Genomic DNA, 27,952 nt, shown 5'->3' on the forward strand with positions numbered 1-27,952 from the left:
GGTAACTCAAGGGTGCTGATGCCAGTGGCAGAACATGGGAGACGAAGGGGAGGCGCTCTCTGACCAGAGGCAACACACTCGGGGACCTGCTTGGTCGTGCTCTCCCCCCGCCTCCCTTCCCGAGTGGGCGGCTGCGTGGAGAGCCAAGTAGGCCTGGCAGTTAGGAATTTAGTCCAAGTTTGGAGAGAGGAGGCGCCTAGGAGCCCCGGCGAGCCTTTCACCAGCCACAGCAGATTGGCTCCACAACAGGTGGGTGGGAGGCTGCAGCGCCCTTCCGCTGTTTAGACCGCAGCGGCCTTCCCTCCTCTCAGCGGCCCGCGCAGGCGCAGGCGCAGGCGGGGCGGGGGCGGGGCGGGGCGGGGGCGGGGCGGGGGCGGGGCGGGGCGGGTCCCGGGCGCCCTTGGTTCTCTCCACCTCCCCGGCTCTGACAGGACTCCTGGCAGCCGCGGCCATCAGCTGCTGGGGAACAGAGGAACAGGAAGGGGTGGAGCTGTCTTGCGGCTGGACGCGGAGCAGTCAGCCGGCTGCAGCGGGGGCTTGTCAGCTGTTCCCGGCGCTGCCCGGCTCCTTGAGAGCCAGCACCTAGACCGGCGGTACCCGGACAGGCGAACCAGCCTGTCTAGGAACTCGGGCAATGCCCCGCCACGGAGTATCTCCCGGCGAGGGCCACCCCAGGTCCACCTGGGAGACGGAATCGGACCGGTCCCGGGGTTTCCGCAGACTGAGGCTTCTGTGGATAGGCCTGGCTGTGGCGCTGGTCCTGCCGGATTCCCTGGTTCTCTGGGCCCCGGTTGGGGCCCACCCTCTTCCCACCCAAAGCCATCCGGCCAGGTTCGGTCGCTTAGTGCCCCAGCTCCGCAACGCCTTTGGGTGGTGGAACCTCACCTGCCCAGTATGCAAAGGCTTGTTCACCGCCATCGACTTCGGGCTGAAGGTGAGCGCTTAAAGGGGCTGCGACGGAGCAGCCAAGGGGAGCGCTGGCGGGGGCAGGGGCAAGGGCGGGGCTGGGCCTGGGTTCCTGAAGAGCAAACCTGATGGGGAGGCTGGCATCAACAAGCCTTCACTGGGTTTGCTGTCCTTTGGGGACACCCATGACTACACGCCGCCGCCACCTCCACTGTGACCTTGTGAAGTAAGGAAAGACTGCACTTTGTACGCTGGCACTGTGCTAGCCGTTTTGTACAGGTTAAATCAAACCTGTGAGGTGTTTCATTACAGTTATCTTCATTTTACAAATGGAGTCTGGGAGAGGTGAAGTCACTTGCCTAAGGGCACACAGCTGGCGCCTAGGGGAAAGGCTGGGACTCCTTTCCTTGTACATCTGACACTGAATCCCCTGTGCCTTAAACTTGGCATCTCTAATCCAGAGCACCGGGCCTTGTACCAGTTACTCAAAAGGGACTTAAATTCAGAAACATCCAAGGGTGTGGGACTAAACCGGGATGCCTTGACCCTGATGGGATTATGATGAGTGCTAGTTGGTAGGTGAGCTTTGCAGTGCTCTCCAGGGCCTGCCCCAAACTATGGACAGCCATACTACCCAGCCCCAGTTTCAGGGCACTCTGCAGACGGTGCCTGAGGAAGCCAGCGGGGCGAGCAAAAGGCCTGAAATGCCACTGCCTACTGAGGGGAAGAGGAAGTACTGGCCTGGTGCCGCTGCGTCCAGGGCAATATCTGTGGGAGGCAGGGAGTGCGTTGAGGTCTCTTCACCGTGGTGGCACTGAGTCCAGCCTGGCCCCAGTTTGGAGATGGAGGTGCAAAGAGTGGTAGCCAGGGCTTGGCCTGGTCCCTGTGCGGTCTCTGACCTCTCATCACTGGTTCTTCCCACTACAGAAGGAGCCCGGTGTGGCCTGGGTGGGCTCCATGGCCACCAAGCTCTGCAAACTGCTGAAGATAGCACCGCCCACTGTGTGCCAGTCCGCCGTCCAGCTCTTTGAAGATGACATGGTGGAAGTGTGGACACGCTCAGTGCTGAGCCCATCTGAGGCCTGTGGTCTGCTCCTGGGCTCCACCTGTGGGCACTGGGACATCTTCTCATCTTGGAACGTCTCTTTGCCAGCTGTACCAAAGCCTTCCCCACAACCACCCAAGCCCCCAGCCCCAGGTGCTCCTGTCAGTCGCATCCTCTTCCTCACTGACCTGCACTGGGATCATGGTTACCTGGAGGGCACAGACCCTGACTGTGAGAACCCACTGTGTTGCCGCCAGGATTCTGGCCTGCCACCTGCCTCCCGCCCAGGTGCTGGATACTGGGGCGAGTACAGCAAGTGTGACCTGCCCCTGCGGACCCTGGAGAGCCTGTTGAGCGGGCTGGGCCCTGCTGGCCCCTTTGATATGGTGTACTGGACAGGAGACATCCCGGCCCACAACGTCTGGCACCAGTCACGTCAGGACCAGCTTCGGGCCCTGACCACCATCACAGCCCTTGTGAAGAAGTTCTTGGGCCCAGTGCCTGTGTACCCTGCTGTGGGCAACCACGAGAGCACACCTGTCAATGGCTTCCCTCCCCCTTTCATACAGGGCAATTACTCTTCCAGCTGGCTCTATGAGGCAATGGCCAAGGCGTGGGAGTCCTGGCTGCCTGCTGAAGCCCTTCACACCCTCAGGTAGTTGAGGTCCAGGGAAACCCAGGAAGGGAAAAGGTGGATGATAGTGAAGGGAACAGAGTACCTGGGCATTACCTGTGACTGTTCTAGCATGAGTCAGCTCTCCTCACTGGCCCTCCCTGATCTGACCCCAACTTCCACCTCTACCCTTATATCCAGACACCCTCCCTCACAGGGCTGACAGCATACCTTCTCCATGCTGGTCTGTGTCCTTGCTCATGTTGGCCCTCTCTAAAATGCACCCTCCACCTTTAACATCCCAACTTTCCTAGGCCCAGATCATATTCCTTGTGAAGGGCCTTTTCTTCCCATTCTAGCTTACTTTTATCTCTCCCCTGAACTCCTAGAGCCCTTAGCCTTCTGAGCCTACAATCCCAACCTAGCCTTCTTAGCCTACAATCAGTCTGTTTTTTGGTCTTCAGCTGGACTGTGAGCTCCTTGGTGGATGTCCCGTGTGCCTCTGCCCTCCACCCAAATGCTTTGCACAGGGCTGGGCGTGCAGGACCTGGATTATGAATTGAGTGTTGACCTTTCATGTTCGTTTCAGAATTGGGGGGTTCTATGCCCTCTCCCCACGTCCTGGCCTCCGTCTCATCTCTCTCAATATGAATTTTTGTTCCCGTGAGAACTTCTGGCTCTTGATCAACTCCACAGATCCTGCTGGACAGCTCCAGTGGCTAGTGGGGGAGCTTCAGGCTGCTGAGGATCGAGGAGACAAGGTGAGGGAAAGCAGTAAGAACATGGGGGAGTAGGTGCTGACGGGGGTTGGGGGAGAAGCAGACCCTTCGTGACCAGACTTCTATCTAGAGCCAGAGTACCTCTGAGCAGAGAAGCTTGGTTTTCGGACACTCCCAACAACAGTGGTCCCTGGGAGTTCGGCTCCTGGTGCCCCTGCGAAGCCCTTTCATTCACTCCCCCTCTCTGGCCAGCAATGCCGGCCGTTGTAGATGAGTACTGACTCTTCCTGGCCAGGGCTGCCTGGACCCCTGCTTGCTCTGATAATTAATTAATTAATTAATTAATTACTTTGAAGATCTAATTGGCTTTATTGAACAATTCATGAATCAGACAGCACCCCATCTAGCAAATAGAGGGGCATTCTCCCTGATAACCTTCCTTAACTCTCCCTGCAGGTACATATAATTGGCCATATTCCCCCAGGGCACTGCCTGAAGAGCTGGAGCTGGAATTATTACCGAATTGTAGCCAGGTAGGGGGGAGGTGGGGAGAGGGTTGGATGAAGAGTCTGAAGGTTGGAAATTCCTTTGAGCATCTTATCATTCCTGCTGCCCCATTGGGGTAGAGAGGCTGCTTACTTCAATGTGTGGAGAAAGAAGCATCCCATCTCCCCAGATCTCCTCCCCCTCCCTAGAACCTTCTGAACATAATTAGTGTCTTCTGGCCAGGTATGAGAACACCTTGGCTGGTCAGTTCTTTGGCCACACCCACGTGGATGAGTTTGAGGTCTTCTATGACGAGGAGACCCTGAGCCGGCCGCTATCTGTGGCCTTCCTGGCACCCAGTGCCACCACTTACATCGGCCTTAATCCTGGTGAGTGGGGAGTAAGGGAGTTGTTGGGATAGAGGACGTTGGTGGGATGGAGGAAGCAGAAACAGATTTGGAGCCAGGGCTGGCAAGGGGCAGGTGGGACATGTGACCCCTCCCTGGAGTGGCCTCGGCTCCTTGCCTCTCCAGTCAGCCCGCCCTCCTTGCAGGTTACCGCGTCTACCAAATAGATGGCAACTACCCAGGGAGCTCTCATGTGGTCCTGGATCATGAGACCTTCATCCTGAACCTGACAGAGGCTAATGAACCAGGAGCCACGCCACATTGGCAGCGTCTCTACAGGGCTCGAGAAACCTACGGGCTGCCCAGTGCGCTGCCCGCCGCCTGGCATGACTTAGTGTACCGCATGCGGGGTGACACGCAACTATTCCAGACCTTCTGGTTTCTCTACCATAAGGGCCACCCGCCCTCAGAGCCCTGTGGCATGCCCTGCCGCCTGACCACTCTGTGCGCCCAGCTCTCAGCTCGCTCTGACAGCCCTGCTCTATGTCGCCATCTGGTGCCGGATGGAAGCCTCCCTGATGTGCAGAGCCTGCAGCCAAGGCCACCTTTCTGCTAGCACCCCCAGGGCCCAGAGTTGGGAAGGTAGAATTCGTAGGAGAGAAGCAAACCCCGCAGATGACAGCTGTGGTAAGAAGAGCATCTGGGCCCTGAGCACACCAGGGAAACAGGACCTTCTTTCATGGAGATGGTGTGTCTAGATACAGGAGGGGGCAGCTGCTCTGCCTGTGCCCAGCATCTAAGCTGCCCTGGGACTGCTGCCTCTCATGGCTTGGAGCAAAGGCCTACGTTGGTACTGCCCCAGCAGACCCGACAGGAGCTGGGCTGGCCAGCCAGGAACCCTGTACTGCTGCTGTTGCCTGGTTGCCAGGCTGTTAAAATAAAGATAAAAGACTTGGACTCCAGACCCCTCTGTGACTGTCCCACTTTCTTCTTTGAAAGCTGGGAGGGCAGGGCGCCTGAGTGGCTCAGTCGGTTAAGCCTCCAGACTCTTGGTTTCAGCTGGGGTCATAATCTCAGGGTCGTGGGACTGAGCCTCGAGTTGGGCTCTGCTCTTAGATCAGAGTCCGCTTGGAATTCGCTCTCTGCCCTCCCCCTGTGCGCACGCCCTCTCTCATTCTCTCTCTCTAAAATTAATAACATTTTTTAAAAATAATAATAATAAAAAAAAATAAAGCGGGGAGGGCAAGGTGGCTTTGGGAATATGATCCTAACTGAGAGCTGAGGGTACTGCAGGTGATGGTGTAATGCAGGCACCGGAAGGCACACGGCTTAGCAGGGCAGACAGACTTTATTAGTGGTATCAGTACAGCAGAGGTGCCATGGAACAGGGGGGAGGGGACCCATGCCTGAACCAGTCCCCTCCTGCCCCTGCCGGACCCTACCAAGATGGGGCCCGGCCTACACCAGTTCCTCCTGCTCCACCTGAAATGTGGGGGTGGAGAGCCCGGGGCTGGCCTTGCTTCTTGCTCCTCTTATCAATCCAGTATTGTCACTTCCTTGCAGGGATTAGGTCTCTCTCTCCCCAGCCCCTAGGCAGGGAACCCCAGCTACTGGGGAGGGGCAACTTTGGGGGGGGGGGCTGAGGCCCAACAATAGCCTCTAGGGCCCCTCCCTGCCCCATACCCTTGAGTTCCCTGGGGCCCAATGCAAGCAGGTGGAAGGAGGACTGAGGGCTTCAGGGGGTATGGGCCCCCAGGCGTTTGGGTTTGAGGGAACCCCACAGCGACTGAACGCCCCTGCGAACAGTCCACCCTACACGCCGGGCAACAGACTCAGCAGGGGGTGCTGGGAGGCAGGAGGTGGAGGCCTGGGAGCGTGCATCCAGACACTTCTGGTAGCGGAGCTGCAAAGAGGCAGGTGGGGCAGTCACTCTCCAGCCTGCCCCCTGTGAGGTGGGCGTCATCACCGCACCACCCTACCCGCTTACCATGCACGCAGCCTGCACGGCCTCTGAGAGGCTGGCAGCATTGGGCTCGCACCAGAACATGTGGCAGCAGAAGGAGGCTGGGCCGGCAGCCATGATGAATGCAAATGTGTGGACATCTCTGCCCACAGCCAGGAAGGAGAGGAAACGCACCCGACATTCCCCCAGCACTGCTTCCGTCTAGAGGGTTGGAATCCGGTTAGAAAGGAACAGCCCAACCCTCTCTTCCACTGGGCACACCCACCTTACTGGCAGCTCTTCCTCAACCCCCCAGGCTCCCCTCCACGGCAAGGCTCAGCCAGGCTTTCTCCCACCGCAGTCTTTACCTGCTGATGCAAGATGGTAAGGGTAGCAGGGGCCACGCTGACGTGACTTGGGGTCCACTGCTCACGGCTACTGGAGGCCAGGACTGACTCCAGGGCCCCATTTATCACATCTACCCCTGGAAGACAAGGACACAAACATGACACCACTAGGGGTGGGGAGAGGATACCCCAGGGCCTTTGCTCCATCCCCACTTCACCAGTCAACAGCCCTGGATGATGCTGCACAGGTATCCCTTCCTTGGTGCCCTCCTCCTTGGCTTCAGTGATTTAGCACTTTTCTGGTTTCTTCCATATTGAATCCTAGGCTTGGTTTTCTTCACTTGACTCTGCCTCTTCCTTCAGCCTCCAAAATGAACTGACCCCCCCCAAAGCTCTGACCCCCCCTTATCTTGGCTCTCAGTGTTCACCCACATTCAGACATCATACTGCATCATACCACAAGGACTCCCAAATCAGCCCCTATAAGCCCCTCCTCTCCCAAGACCCAACCTTTGTTTTGTTTTATATCCACTTGAGGTGTGTTGACTTGTGTCCCGCCCTACATGCCATCCATTACAGTGCACAACCCCCCGTACACCTTACAACAATCTCTCAACTGATTCTTTTATCACCATTTTACAGATAAGGAAACTGAAGCTTACAGTTCCCCTGCTCCTTCTCTTTATTTCCAGTTTTCAGAACTAGAAGGACTGTCAAATCTTAGTTGGATTCAGTAATTTCGGTAATTTCTAGAATGTGCTCCAAGGACACGTAATGCAAGGTTCCTAGCTTTTAGATCAATCAACATGCCTCTGTAACACAGTGGTTCCCTCCACCTCAGACTGCTATCAAACACTTCACTCTTGCTGGCACTCAGCAGAGAATCGGGGCAGAAGCAGGACGTGGCACAGTGGGGGCATGGGCTCTGGTCCCCGCACTACTCATGAATGGGCTGTGCGATCTACTGTGTCTTTACCTTCGCAGCGAAGAGCTTAGAGGAAACCGTGCCAGCGTGGAAGCGTGCAGCTCTGTGGCCCACTCCCGGGTCCTCTCGCCCCTGTCAGTGCCTCTGGGCTCCCACAGGAGCAGACCACATGGACCCTTTGTGGGCAGAGGACAAGCAAGAAGACAAATGTCTTCCTCGAAAGTCCTCCCTCATCTTGGCCTTGCTCATCTTACCTCTGGCTGGATCAAGGCCAAATTCCTCCCCCAAGCACGCAAGTCCTCCAAAAACTGGCCTCATCTGAGCTGTCAAGCCTCACATTTTATTGCTTCCTGAGCTTCAAATGATTTATGTAGCATTTATTAACATTTAGTCTTGGCAAATGCCCTGGTAGGCAGATGGGGAATACAAAGTAAGAGAAGAGGGTGCCCTCAAGGGACACAGGCTGCAACTGTGGAAAAGCCTCTGTCTGGAGTGCCCTCTCCCTCTTGACTATGTGAGAAACTCCCTATTCCCATCCTTCAGGGCTCACCCAGGCCCCGCCCAGGAACACTTCCCTGCTGCAAGGCAGAGAGGGAATGTTGCTGGGACAACTCTTAGCAGCACATCTCAAGGACAGAAGGCAAGTTTATTTCATCTCTGTGTCCCCAGTCCCAGCACAGGGCTTTTCTACTTAAGGAGTTCCAGATGCATGAGCAAGACACCCTCAAGGCAACATGGGCCAATGCATCCAAACTGGTATAACCAAGTAAGCTAGGAGCCCACAGAAGGGTGAACACACAGGCAGTTCCTGAGTGGGTCAGGTCCGATTGCCAAGGGCTGCGGTGTGTTTGACATTTATGTCAGTCAATGGAAAATCTCGAAGACCAAGTGTGGACAAGGTATCAAAGTCAAACCACTTAATAAGCTCTTAGGGTCGTGGGGGTGGGGCTTGGCCTTGGAGCATGGGGAGGATCAGCATAGAGCTGGGGAAAGTAGTGGAGCAATGTGGCCTAGAAACAGTCTGCCATATTTGGTGACAACTCAGGATTAAAACCTACACCCTGACCCCCAGCCCTGCACTCCCAATCCGCCTTATCCTACTGTGCATTTTTTTTTCATATCAATTGTTGCCTTCCAACATACTACATAATTTGGTTATTGTCTCTCTCTCCTGGCTAGAAGGTCAGCTACCTGAAGGCAAGAATCTGTCAGTTTCGTTCATTAATGTGTACCAAGAACCTAGAATAGTGCCTGGCACAGATTAGGCAACCAACAGTCACTTGTTGAATAAATGAATGATTTATGAATATTGCAGCTTCAGGAGGAGCCAATGTTAAACCCCTGGAGGTTTAGCAGAGAGAGCATAAGACAAAACAGGAAGTGAGTTTAGGGACTCAACAGAGCAGACCCATGGAGGTGACGGGCAACAGAGGGAGCAGTCAAGGCTCGCAGACAATTGCTTCATCATAGTGAGAACCTGTGTAAGGTGGTGGGTAGATAGGGGAGTAGGGGTAATAACTGGAAGAGGCAACAAGGGTTTGGCAGCTGAGGGCGAAAGGCAGAAAGAAATGAAAGTAAAGTGTAGAGGTCAGCCAACCTTCCTTCCTGCTCCCTGAGCATGATTTTCTCACCTCCAGCTCCATGTCTGTGGCACTGCCATTGAATCCAACTGGTATACCAACTCCCTTCTGCAAATCCAGGCCTTCTTTCGAACCCCACCTCGATCATCATCCTTTCTAAGAAGGGTTCCCTTACAGGATATAAGGTGCTGGTCATTAAAGTCAGCATGGTTTGAGGGGAAGAGCAGAGAATTGAGGATGACCAGGTTTGAGTCCTAGGCCTACCATCTCCTGGCCATGTCATTTGAGGCAAGTCTCATTCATTGTTTCATTTGTTTGTTCATTTATCCACCCACCAAACAGCTGAGTTCTTCCTAAGCATCTTTTGATATGACACCTGACCACTTCTTGAATCACTTTCCTTTTTGCCTCCCTCCCCTCTCCTTCTGCTCCCACAATCCTTATCAATTTCATCCTCCTCTGTCCATTAAATGCTGGAGGATCTAAAAGCTAGGCCTAGCCTCATTTCTCTTTTCACTGTGGGCTGCCACACTCATGGCTTCGATTACCTCTATAACCCAATAATGCCACATTTGAATCTACAACCCAGACCTCTCCTCTGTGAATCCAACAGCCAACCTGAGTTTGTCACTCAGCTTCCCCATCAAACTCGGCATGTCCGAAACTGAACTCCAATCACCATACCAAAACTGGCCTCTTCCGATATCTGCTACCTATAGAGAATGGCATCACCATCCGTTAATTCCAAAGCCAGGAAGTCAGGGGTCAGCCTGAATGCCTATCCCTCGTCCCACATCTAGTCAATCACCAAGACCCGTTGATTTTAATTATCTAAACACCTCTTGAATCTGCACGCTCTTCCTCAGCTCCACCATAGTCCATGACACTCTTCTTACCGGCCATGACTACCCAAGATCCTCCTAATTGATTCCTCACATCGACATCCACCTGCTAAACATCTTTTTCCATGGTACAGCCAAAGCCCACTTTTACAAAATTCAAATCTGATTATGCCGAGTGCTTTCCTGAAAACTCAACTATAGCTCCTTGCTGCTCTCGAGATGAAGAACAAATGGTTAGAGTGGCCTCTGAGGTCCCATAAGGTCTGACTGCCACCCAGCTCCCAGCCTCATCTGGCCCCAGTGGCCTTCTCTCAGTGCATTTGAAGTAGCAAAGTACTTCCACTATGGGTCCTCTTCTGCACTGTTCACCCTACCTGGAATGATCTTCCCCTGCTTTATTCCTATCTCCATCCCACTTTACCACATTAGCTCCCATTCAGTTTTTGATCTCAGTTCAAATGTCAATTTCTCAAGCAAGTCTTTTCCGACATAGTTTTATAGCACCTTGCAGCTTTCTTTCAATGAATGACTCAATTCATAATTACACATTTATTATTAATATGATTATTTGACTAATTCCTGTTTTGTTTTGTTTTTTCTGCTGTAAACTTCTGTAACCTCCACGAAAGCTGTGGTCATTGTTCTCCCAGGACCCAGCACATGGTGGGCTTCATAGGTATTTGTTAAGTGAATGAACACATAAATAACAGGTACCGTAAAAGCACTAGAAATAAAAGAGAGAACCAGATAGTCTCTACTCTCAGTTTCCTTATCCACAAAATGGGTATTACCATAATCCCGACCTCATAGGATCGTCAAGATTTAAATGACATATAAGGAAGTACTTCACAAGCAATAAAGCACGTCACAGTTATGCTCACTGCTTCCTCTCTGGATGCTCACAGCTCATCGTTAGTGCTGTAATACCAAACCCAGCTCCCAGCTGCTCCCTGGTATTTCCAGTCATCTAAGACCTGCCTCCCAACCCAATCCAAGCTTTCCCGTGGAATGCAAGAGTGCATCTCCTGATGTGCCTAGTTCATTGGTTCAAACTCAGTGAAGGCATGCCAACTGCTGCTATAGGCAGGACACAGAATGCAGATGGGACAGAGGTACACGAGGGGGGATGCATTTTAAAGAGTGGGGTGACGTCAAGCATGAGGAAGGTCTGGTAAAAAAAAGGCATTGGGAAGCAGAGGGTGGGCAGTGGTCCCTGGGAGAAGAAGAACACACATACCAACAGGTTTAGCAACAGGCACATTCCCCAGGTAATAGACTTGGAACTTTTGTACCAATTCATTCTTAGGCGCTGGAAATTCCACTGCGGGAAAGAAAAGGAGGATCAGTCGTGGTGGCAGACGTTGCTCACTCTCAGTCCCCACCACCAGGGCATAAGCTGGGTATGCACCCAGCCAAAGCCCTACCTACCTCCACTCCTTCCCCATCTCCCTTTAACTTATTTGATCCAAAGAATTTAGTCTCCATGTGCCCATTTTTTTTTAGCATGTCCATGTAGTAGCTTGTGCCTCTTCTTGAGTCACCTCACCTTTGCCAACAAAGCTGAGCTGGACCTGGCAGGGTTGTGGCACTGACCTTGGAAAGGGACATCCACCAGTTTAGAGTGGTCCAGGGAGAGTCCATTTACCAAGCAGCGGGCATTACGTCTTTCGGCCATGATCTGAGGAGAGGAGGGGAGGAGCAAGGGAGAGTCTGTTAGGGCTTCATTGCCCTGGAGTCCCCCACCCCCACTCAATGACCCCACCCACATCCTTGTAGAGCAAAGGTGGCAGCTAGTCCAGGGAGCGGAGGGGGCCGTGCCTTAGAGCAGATCTCATGCAGGCTGGTGGCGATGTTCTTGGCAGGTGCCTCACAGCGAAACACGTGGCACTTGAGCATCTGGGTCAGCTTATCGCGAGCTACGTAGGCAAAGTCCCTGTTGGGGGAGGAGCACCTCAGCGTCTCCCAGTGCCATCCAGTGTGAGGCGTCATCCCTACCCCACCCATGCCCTCCCTATCCATCACAGCTCCTTCAGGGCTTCTGCCGTCGGGATGGTGTCCTGTGGGTGCTGCCTTCTGGCTGGGGGGTAGACAGGCAAGCATGCCAAGGTGGGGGAAAATGGGAGAGCACAGCGGGCAGGAAGGGGAAGGGCAGAATAGGGAAACTTGGGTGCTTTGAGGCATCTGGTCCAGGTGTGGGAGGAGGAATGGTCAAGGTAAATTAGACATAAGTACCTCTCTCTGGGTCCAGCAGCACAAGAGAGGCAAAGAATAGAGTTAGGAAGGAGGGCCCCCACTCTGACTGCTGGATGAGCCCCCACCCTAGGATCCCAGGCCCAGCTCCCACCTTCCACTGTCCCGCCCGACGCCCCAAACGCGAATGCTGACGATGGGCTGGGCATGCAGTAGGGCCTGACTCTGCGGCTCCACCAGCTTTAGTGTCTCGTCCTCCAGCTGTAGCAGCAGGTCCTTTCCCTGCGGGCCCAGGAAGCAGGCACTCAGTGGAGCCCCAGCTGGGGAGGTGGCTGATCTCTGCCACCTCCAGCTCAGGGGAGGTCAGCCACAGCTCTGGGGTCCCAGCCTTGGTGTTGGACCACCCACCCTGTAGGCCTCACTCTACTAGAGTCACATCTGCCATCTCTAATGTGACTCCATTTATCATCTGGTCACTGTGAGAAGCCACGTCCCCAGGCCCCCACCTGGGATCGCACACCCATCTCCCTGGGCTGTCACTTGCAGGGTTGGCACCTCCCTCCCCCAGTCATTGCTCTGGCAGCCCAGCTCCCTCTCTCTCTCTCTCAAGCCCCCTCCCCTTCTCCACTGAACCATACCAGCCAGCTCAGCCCTCACCTCCCCCCAGCCCCCAGACATGGGGTCGTGCAAATTGTTCTTGTGGTAGGAGAGCTGACGGATGCAGCTGTTGACGGCCACGCTGCTGCGTCCAGGGGCCAGCTCCTCCTCGGTCATCTCCACCCAGCCTAGGGAACGCACGGCGAAACACTGCCAGACACAGAAGAGGGGGTGGGAGGTAGAGGGTCTGAGCTAGAACCGGAAGTCCCCCAACACAGGATGCTCTCTCTGCTAGGAGCAGAGGAGTTCCTGACTCAGAACGTGGCAGCTGGGAGGGTGTTCTGAGCTAAGACTGAAAAGCTCCCCAAACAGGATACAGTTGGCGGGAGGGGACTGGTCTCAGAGGAGACCCCTGCCAGTACAAGGAAGCATCTGAGCCAAGCCCGATGGACCCCCTGGCAAGGCACTGGATTGGCTGAGTTAAACACTGATGTGTCTCTGGCTCAGACACGGGGATCTGTGCTAAGACTGGAAGAGCTCCTAACTCAGGACCAGAAGAGCGTCCTGAGACCAGAGATGCCCCCCCAGAACACGACACAGGGAGTCTCCTGCACACAGAGGAGTCCCAGCCTAGGGAATGGGCATTGGTCTTGAACAAACCTTGATCCCTGGGTTGGCATTCCGTGGGGGCAGCTTCTCCTCCTCTTGGGGTAATGGCTCTGGGCTGGAGGAAGATGGTAACACTTGGTACAGCTCCCCAAACATGGATCTGTCCTAAGGCCCCTCCCAGAGAGATCCATCCCCCTGCCAGCCCACTGTATCATGCCTTCCCACTCACCTGAGGCCCTGAGCTGGGAAGGGCAACGTCCCCTCCTCAGGGTCCTTCAGTCCCAAATCCATAGGAGCCTCCTCACTGGGTTCATCCTTGGGAAGGGAAGAGAGGAGTCAGGGCCAAAATGATGCCCCTTCTCCAGCTCCCCCACTGTAAAGCAGGTCCCCTCACCTTCCAAAATTCTCCATCCTCAAAGCCTTCTCTGTGGGCAAAGCCTGTCCAAGTGAGCTAGGAAGAGGGATGGGAGCAGTAAGTGGGTCGCTCATCTCGCTCCAGCAGCACCACCCCTCCACCCCTGGACAAAAGAACAACAGGCCTGTGAGCTCACCTGAGACTCCTCTTGGGGGCTGCTCCCCTGTGAGGGAGAGGCCCGGCCCGGGGGCTCCCACTGGGTGGTCCCTGTTGGGATGTGCCAGTAGTAGGTCCCTGAGGTATCCTGGACCCTCATCCATCCAGCCGGCAGGTCGGAATCCGTCTCGAAGGCGTTGGGGTTCCAGAAGGAATCTGCTGAGTGGGGGGACTGATGAGGGTCTGCCCACCCAACAAGCAGACAGTGGGTACTTATGCCCAGTGCCCTCGCGGAGACCTCATGGTGGAGAGGAAGGGATGGGGGAAGGGCTCCAGCACAAGGTTCCTGCTTCCTCCTAGAGCCTGCAGTCTGGAGTCACAACATGGGGGACCACCAGCAGGCGACATGACTCAGGTCTCCTCCTGGACCCTGCTCCTGACTAATGTGCCCACAGAGAGGGAAGGAGGAAGGCAGAGAGTAAGGAAGGAGGTTGGGTGACCCCAACTGACCTCCTATCGTACATATCCATATCTCAGGGGCACGCACTTAACAGCAGCTCCTGCACACACATGCGCACTCAGACACACAACACATACAAGCCTTACTACACACCTGTGCAGCCACCACAAACACAAGGGTGTGCATACACAGAAAATACCAGCAGAGATGGCAGGTACCACAGGGGCACACACATGTGCAGGGGCAAACATACACACACATACCCCAATTCCAGCCATACCCTAAGGCAGACACCATACGCAGAGGTATGCACACACACGGTTATATGGATCAGCTCCCATGCCACACGTGTGCAGAAGCCACACCCACAACAACCCCCCACACATGTGTGGGTACCACCCAGAGAGTGAATGCACACTCAGTCAACCTCTGCCACATGTGTGCAGATGCCACAGACACTCACACCCTGACCCTTGCCACACACAGATGCAGGCAAACGTTTTCTGCACATGCACACATACCTGTGACATACATCCCTCTTCTTCCAGCAGAGCCACACCACTCCAGCTCCGTAACCCAGCTTCTGCCTCTTCTGCCTCTCCTCCCCACCCAGCCCCCATCCCACATCAGGCCCCCTCACCTGGGCTGCTGTCCTGCAGGATGATGGCCAGGAAAAAGTCCTGGGAGAACATGGCGCTGGTTCCCAGCCCCTCCTGCCTCCACCCTCCCTCCTCACAGCCCCTCCAGCCCAGCCAGCTGGGCTCACAGCCTGGTGCTGGGCTGCAGAGAAAAGCTCATCCCGCCCCCTTCTCACCAGGGCAGAGCGCCTGCCAGGCAAGATCCTCCCCCGCCTGGCGCTCACTAAGGAGGGGCCAGGACCACCATGGGAGGGGACCTCCTTGGAGTTGGGATGGAGGCTCCTCATAAGACCCCAGCCCTTCCTGCTCACATCTCTTCTTTCTAAGCCTGGCTCCCCTCCCCCAATCCTGAATCTCCATCCCACCCCACAACGGGCACCACAGTACCACAGTCAACCGTAGTCTTAGGGACACCAGGAAGCTCAGCCCCTTGGGAATACCTCAGCCACCTGGGCCCCCCCCCCCCCCCCCCCCCCGCAAAGCCTGTAGCTCTCAGCACAAAAAGGGTGTGGCTTCGGGGCTCCCAGGGATCCCTCCCCTGCCCAGAACCTGCCCTGCAGTTTGAGCCCAAAAGTGGGCCTTGAGGGCTGGGCCCCAGCAAGCTTGAGGTTGGGCTTGGGGCTTCCCAGCACAGCCCCCCTCACCTGCCAGGGCCCAGCTAGGCTGCAGCGTCTCCTCGGCAACCGCAGCACCAGGACGGCTGGGAGCGCCCAGACTGCTGACGTGCTTCCCGTTACCAGGGAAACCAGGAATCCTGACTGGTCCAAGAGACAGCACTGAGGATATAGGCAGTCCCCAGACCCAGGCTGCTGGGCAACCAGGCACAGAGGGGCTGGGAGCAGGTGTGGTTACCCAAGGTGGCTGCACACCTGAGAGTTATTTGAGCAAGATGTCTCACCACCCTGTTTGCAAATGACGTGGGCTCACAGAGGAGGGGTTCTTCTTGCCTGTCCAGCCTTCTAGGTAGCCATTACCACCTCGTCTCCCTCCACCCTCCCCTCCCCTCACGCCCCAGGGAATCAGAATACCCGCTCTTCCTCAGGGACCCTCCATCACCTTCAGGGCTCTCCTGTCAAACCTTTCAGGAACACCGGCACCCAGGGCAACCGTGCCCTCCACAGCCACACCCTTATTCATGAAGGGTCGTACACCTCTTGAATCTGGGGACCAATTCACCATCTTCTGACAGAGTCACGCACACCAATCCATCTGCCATCCCTGGTAGCCTGTACCTTCCTGCTTCAAAGAGCTTCATCCTTCCGATCTGTCCTGGAGGGGCTGCTCTCCCCCCTCTGACCATCTGGGAGGCCCTTCTGGAGCCTGGCATATCTCCCTCCAAGCAAAGCCCTGCTCAGGCCTTTGTGCCACATGCACACATTTATTCAGGAATGTACATCTTCACTCTTGCATCAACTTATTCAGGCGTTCATGCACAAATTCAAAGGTTTGTGTATCATTCATTCATCCATCCATGCATGCCTTCATGGTGAAACCAGGTGTAGCCATTTGCTCAGGAGTCAGTGAATCACGTAATGCTCTCTCCTCTTCTCCATCCCCATGTCAGTACAGTAGTCCAAGCTGCTACCTGCAGCTCTTACCTGGACCACTGCAAGAGCCTCACAGGTGGGCTCCCTCCTCCAGCCTAGTCTCCTCCAATCTGGACTGCACACTATGGCCCGCATGATTGTTCCAAAATGCTGAACTATTCTCCACTTTAATACTCTTTTAATTGTTTTCTCTTGCCCTCAGAATAGAACTCAAACTCCTCCCAGGTGTGTGTGCTGTTCTGAGCCCCTAACCTTCTGCCTCTCAGCCTTATCTCTGACCACCCTCCACCCCTCTTGTCTCTCCCTGCTTGGCATGCCCCTCATCCTTCCCAAGCCCACCCTCCCTCCCTCAATCTTCACCTGACTACCACCCACTCCTCCTTCAGGCATACGTGTAAAGGCCATGTCTCAAAACTGACCCATCCCCTCTCCGCCACCATACACACAGGCAGGGCTGGGTACCCCTCCTGTACCTCCCCATCCCAGTGCTCACCATGCTGATCAGAGCTGCCTGTCTATCTCTGTCTCCTCCACTAGACTGTGAGTGCCCTGAGGGCAGGAACCTCTGTCCCCTGTAGTATGCCTTCTCAGCATTTAGGACAAGGCCTGGCACCGAGTATGAACCCAACACAGGTAGTAAATTTCATTCACTCATTCACTCATTCGTATATTCATTCAGGCACTTATGCATTCAGTCAACAACTTTGTGGCTGGGAAGGAGAAAATAACTTTTGATCAATTCTCCTCCATTCCTACAGGAGCCCAGACTTCCTCCGTGGCCTTCATGATCATGGCGCCACAATTACAAAAGAGTAAGCAGTGACTCGGCCCCTTCCCTAGGCTGGCCCCACACCACTCCCTCCACTTTCCAGAGCCTCCAGCAGAGCTTGATCCTTGGCCATCCCCTCTCACTGAGGTTGCTGCCCACGCCCAGCAGGCCCTTCCCACATCTTCAGCAGCACCAGCCTCCTCCCAGAAGGCTCACAGGTACAGCTACTGCACTGACCATCCCGGCAGCCCCTGAGCAGTCAGGCCCTCCAATATTTGGCCTCTGACTCAAACCACCCCCCTACTAGGGCAGAGGCTGCAAACTAGCAACATACAGACCAATACAAGACTCAGATTTTGTATGGCCTGCATGGTGCTTTTAAAAAAACAGAATTGGTTGCTAACATTTAGAAATTGGGATATTTCACATCAATGTCCAGTTTTCAGTTTACCTTGAAAAGTGGCGTGAACTGGCCCCATTGCAACTGCATTCCCCCGCCCAACTCTATAAATAATCAGCTGGAGTGAAGCAGCAGCTGCTCCCTTTAAAGGACGTCCAAGCAATGATCACCGAAAGCCACTAACATCACAGAAAAGAGAGGCAATCACACTTTGCCTTTGATAGAAGTACTCAGTACCACCTATGAGGTGTCCTTGCAAAAGCAAAACCCAAAAAACCTCTCAAACCCAAATCTGATCAAGTCTCTAGAACACGCTACCAAATTTGCAGGAAATCCAGGGGAAGAGAAACCTGCTCAAGGCCACCACAGGGAGAGAGTCTGCAAATCCAGACCATGGAAAACCCAAGCCAAATAACCCTGTGTCTCCAATTTAAAACAACAACCTGCAAGCAAAAATAGAGACCGTGGGATGGAAGCATAACATACAGCTCAAAAGAAACTTTAAGATACACACCCACCATCAAAAGGTCTAGGACTATTTGATTATTGATTCAAATAATCAAAATTTTTTTAAATTGCAGAGTGGGGGGTCATTTATTAAACAACTGGGAGGGCGCCTGGGTGGCTCAGTTGGTTAAGCGACTGCCTTCGGCTCAGGTCATGATCCCAGGCTCCTGGGATCGAGTCCCACATCGGGCTCCCTGCTCAGCAGGGAATCTGCTTCTCCCTCTGACCCTACCCCCTCTCTCTCTATCTCATTCTCTCTCTCAAATAAATAAATAAAATCTTTAAAAATAAATAAATAAACAAACAACTGGGAAATTGTAAACACTGCCTGGATACTTGATAATATTAAGGAATTATTGTTCAATTTTTGTACTCATGATAACAGTATTGCGGATTGTTTTAAGAGTTTGTTTTCTAGAAATGCATGGGTAAACACTTATGGATTTGAGTGTTTGCTTCAAAATAACCTAGGCTAGGGCCCAGGAGTAGATCAGGGTATAGATGCAGCAAGATTAGTCATGTGTTGATAACTGTTGAAACTGGGTCATGGGTAAATTGGGCTCACTATTCTATTCTTTCTACTTTTGCAGATGTTTGAAAATGTCCATAATAAGTTTCTGGCATGCCCTTGACTCCATGGCTCCATGAACTGCATGCTCCCCTGCAAAGGCTCCCCAGTTTGGGGTCTGGTAGAGTGCCTGCTGCCAGGTGCTCACCAGAGTCTTTCCTAGTCTCTGCTTACACTCCAATCCACAGAACTCCGGGCTTGTAGCTACAACCCAGTATCTCTGTCCTCTGTTCCTCAACTCTGCATCTCTATGTGACATCAGCAAATATGGAGACTCAATGTATTTAAATGGGACACATTTAATGATCAATCCTTGGAGTCCTAATACCTACTTTCTCCTCCTGCCCACCCCACGAACGAGGATGTATTTATTCTTCCTTTATTTCCTAACGTTTAGGCAGTATTCTATTCCTGATACTAAGAATACAAAACGGTATCCTTGCAATGCCCAGAGTGGCGCTCTGCACACAAGCCCCGACCTCAGTCTTTCCAAGTAGACGTGTGTGGGGAGGTGATGCTGCCCCCAGACCCAGCCTGTTAAAAGCCGATTCACGGGCACCCGGCTCACCGTGCTGTGTGCTTCAGTGGCAGGGTAAGCAGGGCCAAGAGCTTGGGTCTAGACTCAGCTCTACTGTGATCCCAGACTGTCCGTGACTGTGGGAAAGCGACCTCACCTCTCCAGGCCCACTTTTCATCACCTTTACCATGGGCATCATAATAGTATCTACCTCACAACATTATTGAGAGGATTCAATACGATAATGCTGAGCATAGGACAGTACCTGGTAAAGCTCCATAAATGCACCGAGCCCACCGCCCATCAGCGTCCATGATGCATGGACCTATCAGTTCGTGCAAGCACTCTGAGTATAGGAATAGTTTCATCCAGGAAAACCTGGTTACGGCCTGCTGAGTTCTGAGGACACGGGCTCTGCAGCTCACGCGCCGGCGGGCCCCGGCCTTGATTTGGAGAGGCTTGACCTCTGCCCTCTTGCCCTCCCATCTTCCCCACGTCACGCTCCATGAGGTACCTGTGTCCTCTGGGGAGCCGTAGGAGGGGCTGCCCTGGGATAAGGTCGCCCAGCTTGAGTCCTCGTCACTGGCTGCACTGTTCCGCATGCCAAACAGGAGGCTGGCGCTCTTGCTGTGCTCTCGGGGACCGTCTGCGAGGGCCTGGGGCCTGGGGGGCACCTCCACACTCTCCGGGGGCTCAGGCAGCCCTTGGGGAGAAGACAAGTCCTCCTCCTCGTCCTCCTCCTCCTCCTCCTCCTCGTCCTCCTCCTCGGCCTCCTCGGCCTCCCCTGCCGCCTTCTCCTCTCCTTCATCTGGCCCCTGCTCTTGGCTGCTGATGATCAGGCCGGACCCTCGGAGCCCTCTGTTGGCCGCATTGTGGGCGGAGAGCTCCAGCTCAGAGTAGAGGTGCATCAGGCCTTTGGGGCCCAAGGGTGCCATCTCGGGCTCCTGACCGGCATCCTCTGCCAGGGTCAAGGTCACGTTGCGGTTCTGGTCACGATGGGCCGTGGCAGCCCGCCGGAGCTGGTTCTGGCCCTCCTTTAGCCACTTGGCGTTGGCAGGGCCTGGCTCAGGCCCACCACCCTCCCCCATGGCACTGCGCAGGTCCTTGGGTCCCACAGCCGTGGCCTGCAGCTTGGAGTTGAGCAGCTGGTTGTGGGCAGCGTGCAGGGGCAGGGGTAGGCTCAGGCCGGGGCCTCCGTGGCTGTTGGCATTAATGGCCGACTGGCTCAGTGACGATGGAACAGACATGGCCTTGGCAGATCCTGTGGGGTGAGGAGAGGAGACCGTGTTGAGCCTCCAGGTCGGAACAGCAGCATCCCTGCTTCTGCCTGGGGCTGTGTCTCCCTTATGCTCAGCAGGCCAGCACCCACTGCTCTGTGTCCTGTGAGCTATTTTCCCATGACAACAACTAGGCTCAACTCCTGTCCCCCCTCACTACCACCCACTCAACCACCATCTCCACCAAAGGCTGGGGCCACGCCTACAGTCCACCCTGGCCCCAAATCCCCAGCCCTGAGCTCTCTGAGACAGCACAGCCAGCCCTGCTCTGCCCTCACTCCCAACGGCAGAGCCTCCACACAGTGGCTCTCTGTGCATCCCCACCCCCAGCCGATCCGACCGGGGCTTACTGTGCCAGGGACCCAGCTGGTGTGGGACTGGCTCATGTGTTCTGGACACTGGACACTGACTGCCCCCTTCCTCTCGCCACGTTGCTATCCACAGCCTCCTACTGTGAGCTCCCCAGGCAGTGTTCCTATCATCATAAATCACTGGGCCCAACCAGCCCCGAAGCCCAGCCCTACTAGGGACTGTAAGAATAGGAGAGAATGAGCTACAGACCCATCCTTCAAGGGCATGGACCTGGGAAGGAAGGTCACAGAGGAAGGGTGGTCAGCTCCAATCCATGGCTCCTTTGGCCGGTTGAAGCTACATTCTGATGAGTGTTTCTATAAAGTATTTCACTTGGGGCACCACTCCAACTGCCAGCCCCTACCATGCCCCACGCCTGGCTCACTGCAGGGGCTTTTGCCCTGTACCCCCCAGCCCTTCAGGTCTTGATCCAAACACCACCTTCTCAGTGAGGCTTTCCCCGACACCGTTTTAAAACTGCAGGCCACCATGCCCTCTCTCAGCAACACCCAAACCTTCCCTAGTGCCTAGCACCATCTGTCAAGCTATTTACCAATATTATTATTACTATTTGTTTAATGATTGTCTCCTCATGACTATAATTTCGGTTTCACGGTGGACGATTTTGTCTTTTTTTTTTTTCAATGCCATATGCCTAGAGCCTCACACAGTCCTGGTGCAGAACAGGAATTCAATAAGTATTTGTTGAATGAATGTATAACTCTGCCCTCCTATCTCCTCGAGGCCCAATTTTAGCATCTCCTCTGCCAGCTTCAGAAAACACACTTTGGCCATGTTACCGTGCCTCAACCACTGCTCGTGGTGGCCCAACCAAATCCCATCTGCCCTTCAGGCGAGGGGATCTCCTGTTCCACAGTGACAGCCCCCTCCCACTTCCTGTCCCCTTGGACCCCCTCACTACAAGCCCTTTGTGCATCACCTTCGCCGCCTACCTATCCTTCCAGCCACATCACCCAACGATCCCACCATCAAGGCCTCATTCCATCCTCCCCATCTGCCCCACCTTCCACTGCTCTACGGTTCTCCTTCCCTGACCCCCACCGTAAAGTGCTTACTCCCTGGGCCCTCACTGCCACCACCTCGCAGGCCATTCTCACTGACCAACCACTACCCAATTCTCCCTCATCCTGGGCCTCCTAGCTCCTACTGCGTCACCTTCCACCTCCCCCATGCCCTCCCTGAGTCCTCCCTCCCTCCTTGACCCTTGTCCCCAGCACACAACTCTCCCTCACTGACTGCCCTTCACTACCCACCTCTCTCTCTGACTCCCACTGTATGGTTCTCTCTCCCCCATTTCTCCCCTGGCCCCACCGAGGTGTTCTCTCTCCCCTGACCCCCTGCCCTGGTTCTCTCTGCACCTCAGCGTAGCTCTCAGCCCTGAGCACAGGTGGCCAGTGCGGGGCTTTACGCTGCCTGAGCAAGGCCCTGCTGTCTCTCAGGTGCAGTGCATAATGCCTTTCCATCATGCCTCTCTCCTCAGACCCTAGCACAACGCTGTGCACACATCTGTGACATGGGTGAAAAAATGCTCCTGTCTGGGTGGTCTGCCTCATGCGGAACTGCTGGGCTGCTTGGTGTGGCTCCACCTGGGCAATAAGCAAACTCATGGTCACTGGCATAAACGAGAAAAATAAACAGCTCTGCCACTACCTAGAACCACAGTAATCTTCCAAAAATGGAAACCAGATTGTGTCACTCCCCAGTTGGAAAACTTAGATAGCTCACTGCTGCCTGCAGGATAGAGTCTGTGCTCACTAGCAGGACACCGAGAGCCTCCTTGAGCCGATTCCTATGACCTCTCAGACCTCCTCCCCCTTCCCTGCCTCCTTCACACCTTACATTCCAGCCTCACAAAGTATGGAAGACTCTAGGAGAGTAAGCCCTGACAGCCCTGGCTCTTTGTTTACAGTGCTCCCCCAGCTTGGAATCCTGTCTCCCCATGTGAGAACCTCTGCTCATGTTTCAGAACTTGACTCGGCAGGCACGGCTCCTAAGCAGTGTGCCTTTCCTGTTTAGTCCTCTTTCTTCACGCTCAGGGGACCATCCTCTCCTCCGTGTCTCACAATACCCAATGCCCCATTCCAACCAAACACCTGAGACTGTGTCTTATTCAACTTCACATTCCCATTACCAAGGAGCGTGCACTGTGTGTGTGCCACAGAGTGGGCCCTCGGTGTGGACAGAGGGAAGGATGGAGGGGACAGATGTCACGTAAGAGGAATTCAGAGGCTCAGAACTCAGAATTTGGAGGTGGGAGCAGACACCGAGATAAGCTTGTGTGGCCCCGTGGGCTGAGAGCAGGCAACGGGATTGTTAGGGAGGGTGCTGAAGAATGATGAACTGTACCCAAGAAGGCAGGGGTCCCAGAGCAGTGAGGACCAAGATCTGGGAAAAGGGAGGGAGCGAGTTAGTGTGAACCGATATCCTGGCCCAAAGGCTGTTCCACGGTGGCATCTCCATGAGTGTCAGGATGTGGAAGACCTATGACTCTGGCAAGCTTAGAGGATCACGGAGACGATGAGCCCTTCTCTGAAGCAGCAGTGTATGCAGCCAGGTTTTTAAGAGGTCAGGATAGGACCCACCTCCTTAGCACTTGGAGGTGTGATCTGGGAAAGGCACATACACTGTGAGGCTGGGACAGTGAAGAACCAGGTCATCTCCAGGGCAGCCCTGTCCCCCCTGGTCACCAGGGCAAAAAGTATTGGGGGAGAAATGAGGAAGCTCTGTTGTGAACAGCACTGAAGCCTAAGCACCTGGTTCAAGGCACTGTGTGGCACTATCACCTAACTTTTTGAGGTCAAAGGATGACCAGCGGCCCGGTATCCTCAAGAAGGAGCACATTTGGGGGTTAGGTGTACCCGAAGCCTCTCAAAGGATGGAAAGAGCCACACGGATTCTGGCTCAAGGCAGGGAGCTGGGCGAAGCCCTCAAGTCAAGGAGCTAAAAGAGTGGCCACTAAGCCTGAAGGAGCTAGGGTAGGGGTGCATCCTACTCAAGGTCAAAACTCCTCTAACCTGCAGCTTATTATTTGCGAGGCACTGTGCTAGGCATGGGGAAGAGTGATGAGTTATAAAGCAATAGTCCCGCCCTGGTGGAGCACACAGTTTAGCAGGGAAACCACCCTTACCATGCAGAGCAGTGCCAGTGTGTGACCAGTCCCTGGCACCGATGTGCACTTCCTGTTTGCTGAATAAATGATGGAGTATCGTGATGCGGGAGGGACAAGGCACTACAGGAGTAGCAGGCTGAGTCTTACTCCAGCCCAGACATCAGCAAAGAGCTGCTTGAGGAAAGGACTTTTAAGTTGAGACAAGAGCCCAACTCTCCTTGGACCGCCCCCTGCACCACCCCACCGTCCCAGAGGAAGACCTCCCACTCCTCCTTCACAGAGGAAATGGAAGCCAGGAGTTGAGGAATGTCCAGAAACACAAATTGGCTGACTTCAGCACCAATCTTTTCTCCTTCTTCCTAAGACCAACTGCTTCATCGTTACTTGGTTCCTTCCTTTCATGCCTTTCCAGGAATTTTATACCACTGTGTATCCATTTTCTCTTCTAATCAACCTCTCCTTCTCAATGGGATCCACTATCTACCAACTTGCAAGCAGAATGTTTCTTGACCGACGCTCCTCCAGTGCCACTAGCCGCCCTCCCTCTCTCTCTCTCTCCCCCGCTCGAGCAAACTTCTTGAAAGAGCTGTCTCTACTCACTCTTGTCATTTCCTCACCTTGCACTCGCTGCTCAACCCTCTCCAGTCCTGCTTCCACTCCCAGCATGTCTCAGTAACAGCTCTTGCCAAGGTCAGCAGGACCCTATGTCCTCTAATCCAATGCACACATCATCTTGATTGTACTCTCAGCATCCCCCTGACACCCCGCCTCTCATCCAACTTTCATCCATGGCTTCCTCATGCTACATCTCTCGGTTTTCTGCCTACACCCTAGTTCCTGTCTGGTGGCTTCTTAGACCCCTATGCCGGCTTCTTAGACACCTTCCTCTACAGGCTGTTACACAACTGGGATTTCTCATGGCTTGTTCTTGCGCCCTTTTCTCTTTCTCACCAAAGATGCAATCTAAGTATTTATTCGTGACCATAGCTTCAGGTGTCACCTATACACTGCTCATTTCCAAATTTACATCTCCATTTCAGACCCCTCATCCAAGCTCCAGACATGTACATTCAACTTCCTACTCAACATCTCTGCTGGGATGTCTCAAAGGCCTCTCAAACAAACATGCCTGCTTATGTTTCTCTCTCCCACACCCTTATTGGTCCTCTTTCAGGATCCTGGTTCATGGAGGGATGTAACCACCCATCCTGTTGTGCAAATCAGAAGCAGGGGTACCATCCTTAACACTACCATCTCCCTCACTTCCCACATTCAATCCATCCCCAGATACTGATAATTTTCTCTGAGGAAAATTTCTGGACTTCATCTACTCTCTGCATCCATTACCATCACAATCCACACCAAGGACAAAGACCTTACGATCAAAATCATTAACGGGGCCTAAACTGTCCTGCTCGGTGTGGCCTCTGCCTTCCACTCTGGCTTCAGCACTCTGCTTTCCAGCCTCACTGGCCTTCTTTTGATTCCTCGAAAACATCATGCTCTCTGCTTCCACAAGGTGTTTGCATGTGATTGTTCCCTTCCACCTGGAACCTCCTTCTGCTAACCCTCAGCCTAACTAACTCAAGCTCATCCTTTACAACGGAGTTCAAATGTCATGTTCTCAGAGAAGCCTTCCTTGGTCCTCTCTCTCTACCTCCCAGACCAATTTAGCTTGTGCTCTTATGTATTCTCAAGGCATCATCCACCACCGCTTCATGGTATTTATTACACTTGTCATTATATTCTTATTTGATTCCCTCCTGGATTGTGGGACAAGATCGCAGTCCATTTTGTTCATAATTATACCATCAGTGCCTAACACTACCTAATATATAAAAGGTGCTCAAAGTTTGTCTGTTGAATGAATAAATGATCAGATAGATGCAATTTTTTTAAAGGATCACACTGTGTTGAGAGTATTTAATGGAAGGTAGGCAAGAGGGTAGGGGGGGATAAAAGTTTTGGCCTAGATTAAATTTGGTAGCAGTGAGGATGGAGTGAAACAAATCGATTTGAAAAATATTTAGGTAGCAGATGTGACAGAATTTGGTGACATTAGATTGCAGAGAGTGAGGGAGAGAGGTTAATCTAAAATGTTGCCCAGGATTCCAGCTTGGATAATTGATTGGAAAGTAGCCATTTCTGGGAGATGAAGGAAGAACAGATTTGGAAGAAGGGTAGAGAGGGAACACATGGAAGCTAATTCAGGTTGGGATCTGTAGGTAAGGAATTTCTGTTGAACTTCAATGGGGATGTCATGAGGGCAGCTGGATATGCAGAAAAGAGGTCTGGGCTAGATATACACATCTGAGAATCATCAGCATATATAGATGAAATCTGAAGGCTTGGCAGTGAATAAAATACCAGAGGAGAAAGTACAGAATGAAAGAACACAGCTCAGGACAGAACCAAGAGCTTTACCAACATCTAAAGGGATGGGAGGGACATAGCAAATGAGACCACCGAGGAGCAGACAATGCCGGACAAGAGAAACCAGAAAAATGCTTCCAGGACAGTTAACACACACCACTGAATATTACTAAAAGGTAGAGGGGGATAACAGGAAAGTGTCCATTCGAGTCGGCCACATGGAGGTCTCTAGTGACCTTGGCTCCAGCAGTTTCAGTGGGTGTCAGCGACAGAGACCAAATGAAGTGGTTTCAAGAATGAATGGGAAGTGAGGAAACGAAATGAAGACAGCAAATGTAGGCAAGGTTTCGGCTTTGAAAGAGTAGAGAGAGATGGGACTCTGCTGGAGGGGCTGGGAATGCAAGAAATGCACAGGCATATGCAAAATTGGTTCAGAATAACCTCTGAATTGGCGGTAGGAAAACTGCTCTTAATGAGTGCTTCTGCGAGTGCTAGGCCTCCCGGCTGAGCTGGGGACACAGCCGGCCCCAGGGCACACCCCTCGGTCGCCGAGGGCAACTGAATGCGGCTTGACAGATTCCAGACCTGGGACCCTGCAGAAATCCGTGAAGGCTCTGCCTATCTCACCCCACGTCCCATTCCCTGCCCTTGACCTCCCATCCCCCATCCCCCTCCCCCACCGCCCCCTCGCTTCGTGTCCCCCACTCTCGCCCCTCTCCAGCCCCGAGGGACACGAGGTAAAGGTTGAGGAGGGGGCCTTGTGAGGACCGAGGTGGAGCCTACAAGGGGGGACACGACGGAGGTCGGAACGCGCGCGGCGGGCGGACCGCCCGCGGGGATGGGGCCTGACCGAGGGACCCAGGCCGCCGCGGGGAAGGGGCTGCGGGGTCCGCCGACCGCTGGGGTCGGGATCCGACCTCCAGGGCTGGGCCCGGGCAGGGGCAGCTCCTACCTGCGCGGGGAGGCCCCAGGCCCAGGTGGCGGCGGTGGCTCAGGCTGCGGGGCTCCGGCTCCGCGGCGGCTTCTCCATCACAACATCCCCCGCCCTGGAGCGCGCGGGCCGCGGGGCCGCGCCCCGAGCGGCGGAAGCGCGCGCGGGGTGGGAGGGCGGGGGGCGCGGAGAGGCGCCATCTTGGGCCGCGCGCGGGCACGGGCGCGCGAGCCCGTCGCGGGCGGCACTTGCCGCAGCTTACCCGAGGGCCCCACCCTGCGGGACCGTTGGGCCTCAGTGCGCCCCACCGCGCAGCTGCCCTGGCCAGCCGCCAGCCCTGGGCCCGGGTCCCAGAGCTCCGCCCCTGCCTCGGGCGACCCCTGCCCAGCCCGGCACCGCCCTCCGCGGCGAGGCCCCGGACTCACCCAGCGCGCCCCGCAGGGCCCTGGGCCCGCACCCTTGCGCGCGCCGCACGGACGAGGCTGGAGCGGGAGCGGCTGTGGCGGTGGCCGGGCCGCGGCCGCGTGGGGAGGGGCTCGGAGGAGGCAGCGTGCTCCAGTCTTACGGCAGCAGTCCCTGACGTCCTGGTGGAGAGGCGATGAGGACACAGCCTTGGTAATAATATTAAAAGATCGTATTGATTGACCGCTTACACTGTGCCAGGCTCCGTGTTAAACCTTTTTCAGGCATTCATCCTCACATCAGACATGTGAAGATGCCACTGTTACCCTTATTTTTCAGAGACAGTTGCTGAGATTGAGAAAGGTAAAGCGACTTGCCTCATGTCACAAGTGATGAAATCAGACTGAAAACTAGATGTTTCTT

At 54.4% G+C, this 27,952-nt stretch overlaps 2 protein-coding genes across 9 annotated transcripts; one reads left to right on the forward strand and one right to left on the reverse strand.

Annotated features, from left to right (window-relative positions):
• Nucleotides 1-454: 454 nt before the first annotated feature.
• On the forward strand, nt 455-5,289 carry SMPD1 (sphingomyelin phosphodiesterase 1). The gene is made up of 6 exons (XM_027581361.2): nt 455-934; nt 1,834-2,606; nt 3,154-3,325; nt 3,740-3,816; nt 4,013-4,158; nt 4,323-5,289. Exons 1-6 carry the CDS (start codon nt 635-637, stop codon nt 4,730-4,732), a joined length of 1,878 nt encoding a protein of 625 aa, XP_027437162.1. The 5' UTR covers nt 455-634; the 3' UTR covers nt 4,733-5,289.
• Nucleotides 5,290-5,445: 156 nt separating this feature from the next.
• On the reverse strand, nt 5,446-27,674 carry APBB1 (amyloid beta precursor protein binding family B member 1). 8 transcript variants are annotated; one of them, XM_027580725.1, is made up of 15 exons: nt 27,553-27,674; nt 19,580-20,326; nt 13,700-13,878; nt 13,543-13,599; nt 13,378-13,463; nt 13,200-13,263; nt 12,600-12,749; nt 12,097-12,224; nt 11,985-11,990; nt 11,571-11,685; nt 11,346-11,430; nt 10,990-11,073; nt 6,427-6,542; nt 6,104-6,280; nt 5,446-6,019 (listed from the first exon to the last, which is right to left on the reverse strand). In XM_027580725.1, the coding sequence occupies exons 2-15, from the start codon at nt 20,310-20,312 to the stop codon at nt 5,852-5,854; spliced, it is 2,148 nt and encodes a 715-aa protein (XP_027436526.1). In that variant the 5' UTR covers nt 20,313-20,326; nt 27,553-27,674; the 3' UTR covers nt 5,446-5,851. The 8 variants fall into 8 exon arrangements, with proteins under 8 accessions (XP_027436526.1, XP_027436525.1, XP_027436527.1 ...); XM_027580724.1 differs by lacking the exon at nt 27,553-27,674 and adding an exon at nt 27,149-27,313; XM_027580726.2 differs by lacking the exon at nt 27,553-27,674 and adding an exon at nt 27,149-27,312 and having other exon boundaries at nt 13,700-13,875.
• Nucleotides 27,675-27,952: the final 278 nt, after the last annotated feature.

The sequence above is a fragment of the Zalophus californianus genome, chromosome 11 (genome assembly GCF_009762305.2).
Source record: "Zalophus californianus isolate mZalCal1 chromosome 11, mZalCal1.pri.v2, whole genome shotgun sequence".
Classification (NCBI taxonomy): Eukaryota; Metazoa; Chordata; class Mammalia; order Carnivora; family Otariidae; genus Zalophus; species Zalophus californianus.